Genomic DNA, 11,116 nt, shown 5'->3' on the forward strand with positions numbered 1-11,116 from the left:
AACATTTGTTTAGTCTTCTAGGAATATTTCTTTTATTGTTAATACATGGTAATAATGCCTTCATATTAAATTTATATTTATAAAGATCCATAAAAGACAGTTATACAATTTATGCTATAATCAGGTTTCTATGAAAGTTAATTGCTTATTATTTCATTAAGATGTAAGTAAATTGTATTTCATTTTATTAAGGAATTGAAAATTATTTCAATTAGAATATTTATTACTGTACATATATCATGACTGTAAAGGAAGTTTAGCTAATATATCTATATTATGTTATTGAAAGTTTACAGTATTTAATGAATTATGTGTTTTTTTAATAAGACATTCTCTACATACATGTACTCAATTCAGGCAAGTAATTATAAAATAAACAATCATTTTAGTTTCATTAGAAAAATATACATTTACAACTGTACATATTTACGAGCATTACCTAGTTAAATTAATGTTCTGACATAACGTACACACAAGTATGTAGTATGTAGGACTACCCATAAAGAATGACAGTATCTGTTTAATTGCTATTATTATTGGTCATGCATGACTGACTCTGGCCTGAAACCCCTGATAACTGTGCCAGGTGAGTTTTAGGAGCCAGCTACAGGTACTGTCCTGGGTTCACAGAAATACCTGTGTCAATTTTGTCACTGTATGGCTTCAAATGATGAAGCTGTGCAAAGCAGGGTCACAGTGTTATAACCTCAGGCCAATTAACAGAACAGTAAGATTATCTCCGGACTTGAAGGAAAGGACTGTAGCTCTCCATCTGAGAGGCCTTAATCGGACCAAAATTACATGTATAAACGAAATACCAGTGTAATTAAGGTGGAAATGTCAAGATAAGTCGTAAAACCATTAACAAATTGGTTAACAGGTTTAAGAAGACCAACTCTATTGAAATGAAGTCATTCTATACTGAAATTAGAAAGTAAAAATAAGCTGTTTCTTATATTTATTACATTGTAATCTGTCTAAACCATAAGTCATTGAGACCAAACGTATTGGCTGGTTTATGCAGGTGTCCGGTATGTAGAGGTACAATGTTGAATGATATAAGTTCAAAAAAAATTAATGCAAATCAAATTAAGAAATGATGCAGTTCTTATCTTGTTATATTCAAAAATATAAAGACATTGCCTTAAAAAATTTATTGCAAAGAAAGAGATTAAAGTAAAAAAAATTAATAATTTCAGTGTAATTCCAAATGGTATAATGAATGTAAATTCACCTTTTCCCAAACCAACCTATAGCCTTATACCCGTAATTAGTACACATTATTCTCATCCAGGAAATAAGATTATAGAGCCTGAGGTAAAATTTGCCTAAGGGCAGTTGGACACGGCAACCTATGTACCATTTACCTGTAAAACTGACCTGTTGGAACTACATCGTTTTCTATTCCCATTCAGTCAATATCTATCATGATATGTGTCACTCATTCATTATATGTAACAGATACAGTTCATGAATGTACAATGGTTGTTCAAGCCAATTATAAAATCATAAAGTTAAATGTTCAAACTTTAAAAAAAAAAAATGACATAAGGCCAGCTGCAGTTGGTGTATGGAATGTTTGATAAGTATTTACTTAACTCAAACATGAAAATTATATTAATCTATGTTGATTTACATATTGACCTCTAATACTCTATACATGCTTCCATTATAATATCAAAGACATATAGTAATAGTACCAGTTTGACATATTTTTTTTTTCAAATATTTTTTTTTTTATAATAATGACTTATAACTGTTTTAATAATACTGTAATAGGAATGGACAATCATATTATTTCAAAAGTGACAGATATCGACCGTCACAAGTCCGTACCTATATTCTATATGACCTTGGTATAGGTCAGCCTGAGTTTCCGCTAGCCCCGACACCATACCAGACATGGTGTCAGGGCCAGAGGAAACTCGGGCTAGGTAAAGATAAGGTGTGATGACCAGTTTCCATCTAACAATTAAGGGGGTCTTTATCTAGTTAGATGACCGTGTGTACACCTGTCCAGATCTTCACACCTTATGAGGTAAACTTGGAGGAAGGGGTCATTATTGGGGTCAGTGTAAGTCTGTCTTTTCTCCACACCCCTGTAATCATGCTTGATATACAGGTAAATATTTACCTGGAAGTTGGGGGGGGGGGGGGGGGGGGGGGGGGGGATTGTATCTATCTTATATAACTGTTAAAAGAACTCCATTTATAACCAGGATTTAATGAGACAGGTATAACAAAACAAAGTTGGTTTACCAAATGGAAATTAAAGTCTGATGTTAAACTGTAAATCAATATTAGACATTGGATCCGGAATATGCTATCAAGGTGATAAAAATATAAACTGTTGGAAGTAAAGTATTTGAAATATTAAAAACAGTAGTACTTTGAGTACAAGATAGTTCCAGTACACATTCAGACTCTACATTTTAAGAGACCACAACCAACTTATGGGGGATTGTATATATCTTATATAACTGTTAAAAGAACTCCATGTGTGACCTGGATTTAATGAGGCAGGTATAACCAAAACAAAAAAAAGTTGGTTTACCAAATAGAAATGTAAGTCAATCTGATGTTAAACTGTAAATCAAAATTAGACATTAGATCCGGAATATGCTATCAAGGTGATAAAAAAACCCAACAACTTTCTTTGTTATTGTATGTTAAGATAAATATAAACTGTTGGAAGAAAAGTATTTGAAATATATATAAAACAGTACTTAGTACTTCGAGTACAAGTTATGTCCAGTACACAATCAAACTCTACATTTTGAGAGACCACAAACTGCCAATTTTCTACTAATTGACGTGGCTTGTTAAAACTCTTCAAATCAAAGGAATGCTATCATACATTTTTTCAACGAAGTGCCAGATCTATTCATTTTATATAGGGTTAACTAATAGAAAAAATCAATTATATAAGATGCTGTTAGTTAACCAACGAAAAATGAACCAACAAAATAATAAGATGATATATATACAAAGATAAAACAGTAACACATATCTTATTGTTACATGTTTAAGGAGTCAAAATGTATAAGAGTATACATCTATCTATAAACATGTATGTATATATGTACTTCGTTACAGGTACATGTGATACATGTGGACCCAGGTAGGATTGGGGCCTGATAGGACTCCAGGTAAACTTGGAGTGCACTCCGAGTGCACTCCACAGTGGCGTAGGAAGCGGGGGGGGGGGGGGGGGGGGGGGGGGGGGGGGGGGGGGGCAGGGGGGGCAATTGCCCCCCCACTTTTTTCAGTGGGGGGGCAAACATATCTTTTTGCCCCCCCACTTTTTGACATCCAAAATCTAAAAAAAGGGGATAAAACGCGAATTTATATATTCATTTCGATAAATAGCTGTATATTTCCGAACTGATAATGTTTTCTTGAAGGCAACGATAAAAACTTTATCTTGTACATCCGGAACATTCCGACTTTTATACTAGTATATCAATCCTCAGACCTGTGCAACAGCCTGGTAAGTCAATATTTATATCTTTATTTTGCTCAACTTCATCACATAGATTCAATAAGTTGATGATAATTTGTGAAGTTAATTGAGTTCATAATGAGAAAAAAGACAGAAACACAACATGAAGAAGAATGCGCGGTTTTAACGTGAATAGAGTGATACTTATTACCGACAGGTACGAGGAAATACAAAAAAAAAAATCGTCTCGCGCCTACGGCGCTCGCTTTATCACTAAATTACTGACCCCCCTTTCGATTGCAGATCTACAGGGGGGCTTCGCCACCATGGGACCCGCTGGGCGGCCCCCAGACCTCTCGCAAAAAGGAAAAAAAATCGGCTCGCGCCTACGGCGCTCACATGATCACTTAATTACTGGACCCCCCTTTCGAAAACTCCTGGATCCGCGCCTGATCCCGAATTATTGGAAATGTACTATATTCATTTTCCGCGGAGGGCTTAGACTACATATGCATTTATATGAGTGCCATACAGGAATATCTATGTGAGTATCTATATCATAGGATATGTGATATACAACTGAAATATTCATATATCATACATGATATGTGTACATGTGTGCAATTATGGATATAAGATGGGATGTGTGTAAATGTATGCGGTATGCAAATATATGCGTGATAATGTTATATAGAATTAATTGTTGATGTATGTGAGAGCAAGCAAATGATATATAAAGATAAGGTTTTTGTGTATGTTTGCGTGTGAGTGTGTAAAGGAGTAATTGTATTTTATGTACATTGATGAAAATCTTGAATAAAAAGATAATTATAAAACAAAAAGACCTTTCCGGAAGTCGCAAAGCATTATGGGATGTAATAAGGTACATGTAGTGTCAGCATATTTTAGTAAATCTACTTATCACTTCTGAGGACAGATACATGTAATGTAATCCAAAACAGCGTTAGTTTCGTACTCTCGTCCGATGAGGGTACTGTCGAGGATATATCGGACGGTGGTCACCGTAGCTGATGGGTATGTCCCGGAACGGTATGCGCAACAGTGGAACCACCCTGCAGGTATTAAAACGTCTACATTAATAAACTATTACCGCTGAAAGAGCAAATACTGTTAAATTGACTGGTTACCTTCTCTACCTGTAAATGTTGACCTAGTTTCATTATCAGGGTCCCATTGTTCAAAATGTGTCATCTTCGAAACTCGTAAATGAAATTCTATGTTCTTTGTTTATTCATGATATGCAAGTCTTTTTGATATAACCGAATGCATTGTTAATGGATACATACTTTTAAAAAGGAAGTCTGGCTTGTTGATATCCTTTAAAACGAGTTATACCTTGTTATTTGTTTTATCGTGATACCATGTCATATCGTGGTGATAAGCTGTCCCGATGACGTGTGGAGGTGACTATATGTACGTACTGTTTACATGGCTGACGTATCTCGTATTTTATGTTGTTACTAGAGCCCCCGTGTGCCAGTTGCTAGGGAATTCTCAGCATTTATAGGTTCAGTTTTATTTTTATAAAGAAGAATCGATTACTCTGGTTACTTTGACGTGATTAGATCAGCCTGCTCAGCTTAACAAACAAACGGTTCTCGTGTTACTTTACGGATTTATAAAAAAATTCGCATACTATTTCAAATTATTAACAAACAACATATGCCAAAGATATGATCACGGAAATATTGATAACTTGTGCAGACAGATCGGTTAAAACTGTAACACAGGTGTCGGGCGCGGATCCAGGAATTTGAAAATGGGGTGGGGTCAAGTAATTTAGTGGTAATGCGAGGGGTCTGGGGGCCAAAATTTCGGAAAATGAAATGATTATAGCAAATTTTTTTGGCATAGGCGTTGTTTTTTTTTACTATAAAAAAAATTTCCCCATCCGCGAAAATGGGGGTGGGGGGCCTGATCCCCAGGACCCCCATGACCCCCATGACCCCCCCCCCCCCCCCCACCCCCCACCCCTAGATCCGCTAGTGTTTGTTCAACTTTCTTGAGTCCGAGATTTCGCATACTGTATATGCTATCGCTGTGACCAGATATATTCAGTATGATATAAACAATGTCTGTACACGTAATTGAAGTTCGGTATGCATGGTCACAGACAATCTAAGCCTCATTTTATGAATACACATTTCTCCAATGAGACATCGGAGTGTTATGTGATAAACCCGCTGTATTCCGTTAAACGTGTTTGTAGGAGTCGACTAAAAATGCCTTGCAAAATCATCTTCTTTTTGTTTTTCTGTTCAGAGGAGAGAAAAAAAGAGATCAAACAGATCTGCTGCTTCACTTTGGATATTCATCTTTTCTTTTTTATCACTTTATGTTTCACTCAAACCGTCGGCGTACGTGGCCTCATGTGATCCTTAGTGTAAGTTTGGACGCTCCTTACTCGTGGCAGTTTGTGTTTCTCGGGAAACTGACCGGTCTAGTACTTGCTATCCTGGTTGTGTCCTTCGGTTAGACACTTTACCCTATTTGCTTTGGATGGATGGCATGCGACGGGCCTCTCGTATGTTGTTCGGTGAGGTCGCCACCAGCTACTACAAGGAGATCCCACCTCAAAATGGCCCTGGCTGTCATGGGTTGTCATTATGTACTTGTTTTCCCTTTGTTTGTATCTTCTTGATCCTCAGTCTTAAATGACAGTAGCCAGAACGTTATATCTCATACAAGCAGAATTAAATGTCACATCACTTCAAAGGAACTATCCATTACCTCGGTTCTACAAACGGAGGAGTACTAGCCATTTGTCGCCTCTTAGGGCATGCAGTTTGTTACACCAAGCGTGTTATTTACCCACACAAATCAACAATAGTTAATGAAATATAAATGACAATATAGGTTATGGCATTGTTCGTGGGTCAATATTTACACCAGACGTGTCTGTGATTACAGAAAACGATTAAAAATTCACTCCTTATCACTCAAGATGATTTTATTTTGAATACACTTTTTGATCCTAAGTCGTTTCTGATTTTTCTTAATTTCATTTTTTACGAATCGTATACGTAAATTTGTATCTCGTGTTTGATTATTAACAACATATTTAGACCTTATGATAGAAGTTATATAACCTACCATCTCGGACACTAAATAAGACCATGCTAGTACGCTTCACATTGATCATTAGTCTGGTCAAGGTGACAGTGTAGTCATCGAAACGTCACACTCTTAAATATCATATCGGTTGTGTCATATAACTTCTATCATATTTACTTAACCAACCCGAAGAAAATGTCCCAGAACAACATATGGTATTTAGTCAAATTTAACCGTAACGAGTAGAATATGTACTTTTGTGATTCTGTCAACCTTTAAATATTGTTTGTACCTAATCATTTTTTCCTTTTTTGTAGGTCCGAAAACTATATTCTTTTGGGCTCCCTGTTTTAAATGGGTAAGTTCGATACCGACTTTCCTAACCATTGAAGAGTTGTCTCCCTTACAACTCTCCAATAAACAGTATGTTTGTGAGGTATCCACACTGTTTCCGTACAGTACGGCAATTCATTTATCAAGCAGGACAAAATGAAATGTGTAGCACAGTGTTTATCTAAAACTTGAAGCTTATCTTTCTGAAAATAAAACCCCCAAAAGCCCAAACAAACAAACAAACAGAACAAAACAACATCTGGCTGGATTGCCTCGGACGATGACAGGAATCACTCTCAGCAGATTTCATTTCCCTCTGTTTGGAAATAAGACAGGATAAGAACCATCCACAACCTATATACCAATTTACGATAACGTAGCCTTACCGAGATATATTTTATGTATCAGATAGAGTATAAGATTACCTGTCAGTCAGGACGAAGGAGAAAATATAGTACTCACCGGTTCTTAGCGTCTACTTAACCATGCATACAGATAATTCACATCATATACTTCATTAAGTGTTATTTCTTGACATCTAAGATAATTCACATCATATACGGCATTAAGTGTTATTTCTTGACATCTAAGATAATTTACATCATATACTGCATTAAGTATGTATTTTTGAACATCTTAGCTAACATTTAATTGAAAAACACAAACCAATCAAACACACCTTAAAGAAGCTTGTTTTCGAAACATTATGTATTCAATTCTAAGAATAAAAACGAACACGTTATATGATAGCGACACCGGACTAAAGATCTCCCATAGGATCTACATATATTTTTATGGACGGATTCTGACCGTCTTGATAATTAAATATTTATATAGAGCGTTGTTTGAACTATGACTTCACATACATGACCTGTAAGCCTATAGTATACTCGGTAAACGATCTGTGTTCACGATCAGGTAGATTTAGAATGAAAGGAGCTAGATAGATTTATAGCATACCCTGGCCCAACCGGTCTAGTTCAAACAAGGATCGGCTTTTATAATAGAACCTTTATACGAAACTTATAGACCAATGTTAAATAAATATATTCGTCTTTAAAAAAAAAGTCTACACCAACCTCTGTTCTGTGGGTTTAAAACATAGCCGAGAGTGTTGGAATGATTTTTCGTATATCTTGTCATACCTGACAGATTTATGTTATAACCATGCTTGGTCACGTGTTAAGTATACATGTATTAATTCCGAAACTGAACTTAATTGCTATCTATTCCACTAGTTCACATTAGACAACAGTTTACACCTTTAACGGAAAAGATCGTATTCTCCATTTCCACAAGTTCTTGACAATCATATCTCGACAGTCCTTTTCCCTGTCCATTTCAGTAATTGCTTTACTTGATTAACAAACGTTATTGATTAAGTGAGATATCCTTGTCAGGTTCTTGTGTTCGCTGGTCTGGGAGATGTGAGCCGTCCCGCGGAGAAGCTGAGTTTGCTACAGTCCACGGCTCTATTGAGTGGTGAGTATGTACTTTTGTGTCCTCGTATTTTCATTTCAATATTACCTTACTCGGTTTTAACATCCCCCCCCCCCCCCCCCCCCCAACTTATTGTAGCTGAGCTGTAGGTAATTTTCATATCAGTGATAATATATGTAGAATGATAGAATACGTCTAAGTTATAATTTACGCATCGATTTTCACTCATTTGACCTCAAAATATAGCGTGTCTTGATGACTCTATTGTCATGCAAATCAACCGGTAAACATTTTATCTTTAACATTTTATATTGAGAACTATTTGTTCCCATGTCGGCTATGGCAACACATGTTCGTTCTTTGTTTTCCCCACGACTCGATATATCTCCGCAGGAAATCGATGAAATTATTAATGATGTGATAATTCCTTTTGTTAATATGAAGTTTTATTTTTAAGGTTTTATCTGGGCTAGGTATTCTCTTATCATTATTCCACGGAACATCAACCTCAGTCTCGTGAACCTGTTCGTCGGTGTTATAGGTTCTCTTCAGCTTAGCCGGATATATACGTAAGTGGTTAACACGTGCCACAAACAGTCCATACAATAAACAACTTAATCATAGCCAGTATGCGTATGATATTATAAGTGATAAAATTCAGACAGCATCTCGTCGGGTAATATATATATACAGATACTGATATGGTTGAATTACTCTTGATTCACTCATATCTTGATATTACATTTTTTTTATTTTCCCGAAAATTTTGCTTGATAATGCGGCATCTGTAGTCATAAAGGCTAGGCGTATATATTTTATGTTTCATGAAACATATATGTTTCATATATAAACGATATAGACTGAATTCTTAACGTCATTATAGACTAGTTCAAGATCAAACGTATCCATTCTGCCCTTTGTTTGATACCTCTTTGTACTGTATATACTTGTGTTGGTGTTTGTTTTGCTAATACACTGTTGTTGCCTGTTTTCTATCTCTATTGTTTTTATTTCGTAATTATTATTTGTGACATTTTTATTTGTGATTGATTTCTTTAAAAGTTAGTTTTGTAATCAATCTATTTTTTATTGACAGGTACCGAAAATCACTTGAAAACCCTGCAATGGAGAAATAGATATGACTCTTTACGTAACCAGACACTGTTTACACAGCATTTGTTGGAAAGGTAGATTTAACAAAACAAAATATGTTGTATGTATTGTTCCAAGAACACGTGTCAACGTCTCAGATACGTCGTTTCCAATAGCTACAAACTCAGCAATACATGGTAACGATCGTCCTGTCTATTCTGAAGTACTCGACTGATGATATCTAATTGTTTATATCTACCTTGTCTTACCTCCATTGTACATGTCACATTGCCCATATCATTAAACAGTGATGAGGTTAAAACACCATATTTGCCAGACTTCTTTTTTTTTTTCGTTTTTACTCCAAGGTCGTATATATATATATTGATCTGTAGTGTTAACAAGTTTATCAATTTTCTAAGGACTGCTGAAAATTTATAATAAGTTATGGTAACAGACGTGGCACGATTGGTACATCCATACCTACCGTAATTCACATGATGATACTTTAATATCCGTACGCATCAGATTTGAAGCCTCTTTGTGTTTTTGTACATTATGACAAAATTACGATGTAAGGAATTCAAAGAAAGATAAATCCATGTGGGGTTTAAATAAAGCTTGATAGAGGTTTATATCTATAAACAAAACACAAAGAGGCTTTAATAAAGATTTGAAGAAAATTTTGCTTTCATTCAACATTAAAGGCCTAAAATGATCGTATAAAATATGTTTTGATGGCAATTGTTAAAATTTAATTGTAAACTGCTGTTATTCCGTTTGTGTATTCAGCATCCCCATGTGTAAGGAAGCATTTTAGATTTCGGTGGTTGTGATGTACTGGTATTAAGTCACTTAAGTTTGTTATTATTTTTATATATCAGGGAGTTTAAGATCATAATTTATCATCTTCCATTATTTTGTCGTCATTTTTGTTTAAACTAACATCTTTATGACTAATAAAACTACAGTATAAATAACCAAGATACAGAGTCACTAATAAAACTACAGTATAAATAACCAAGATACAGTATCACTAATAAAACTACAGCATAAATAACCAAGATACAGTATCACTAATAAAACTACAGCATAAATAACCAAGATACAGTATCACTAATAAAACTACAGTATAAATAACCAAGATACAGTATCACTAATAAAACTACAGTATAAATAACCAAAATACAGTATCACTAATAAAACTACAGCATAACTAACCAAGATACAGTGTCACTAATAAAACTACAGTATAAATAACCAAGATACAGTGTCACTAATAAAACTACAGTATAAATAACCAAAATACAGTATCACTTATAAAACTACAGTATAAATAACCAAGATACAGTATCACATATAAAACTACAGTATAAATAACCAAGATACAGTATCACTAATAAAACTACAGCATAAATAACCAAGATACAGTATCACTAATAAAACTACAGCATAAATAACCAAGATACAGTATCACTAATAAAACTACAATATGAATAACCAAGATACAGTATCACTAATAAAACTACAGTCAATAACCAAGATACAGTACCACTAATAAAACTACAGTAAATAACCAAGATACAGTATCACTAATAAAACTACAGTATAAATAACCAAGATACAGTATCACTTATAAAACTACAGTTTAAATAACCAAGATACAGTATCACTAATAAAACTACAGTATAAATAACCAAGATACAGTATCACTAATAAAACTACAGTATAAAT

General features: G+C 34.7%; 1 protein-coding gene across 1 annotated transcript; it reads left to right on the plus strand.

Moving 5' to 3' along the window:
* The first annotated feature begins 4,305 nt into the window (after positions 1-4,305).
* LOC117321666 (mitochondrial pyruvate carrier 2-like) lies at positions 4,306-9,709 on the plus strand. Its single transcript, XM_033876171.1, has 5 exons — positions 4,306-4,521; positions 6,835-6,875; positions 8,251-8,332; positions 8,748-8,859; positions 9,387-9,709. Exons 1-5 carry the CDS (start codon positions 4,428-4,430, stop codon positions 9,424-9,426), a joined length of 369 nt encoding a protein of 122 aa, XP_033732062.1. The 5' UTR covers positions 4,306-4,427; the 3' UTR covers positions 9,427-9,709.
* The last annotated feature ends 1,407 nt before the right edge of the window (positions 9,710-11,116 follow it).

This window comes from Pecten maximus, chromosome 2, assembly GCF_902652985.1.
Source record: "Pecten maximus chromosome 2, xPecMax1.1, whole genome shotgun sequence".
Classification (NCBI taxonomy): Eukaryota; Metazoa; Mollusca; class Bivalvia; order Pectinida; family Pectinidae; genus Pecten; species Pecten maximus.

Excerpts from the sequence above, each read along its gene's own strand:
- LOC117321666 (XM_033876171.1), top strand. The coding sequence starts at position 4,428 with ATGAGGGTACTGTCGAGGATATATCGGACGGTGGTCACCGTAGCTGAT. Across the intron at positions 8,333-8,747 it reads GTCCACGGCTCTATTGAGTG|GTTTTATCTGGGCTAGGTAT; the intron begins GTGAGTATGTAC and ends TTTATTTTTAAG. Across the intron at positions 8,860-9,386 it reads CAGCTTAGCCGGATATATAC|GTACCGAAAATCACTTGAAA; the intron begins GTAAGTGGTTAA and ends TTTTATTGACAG.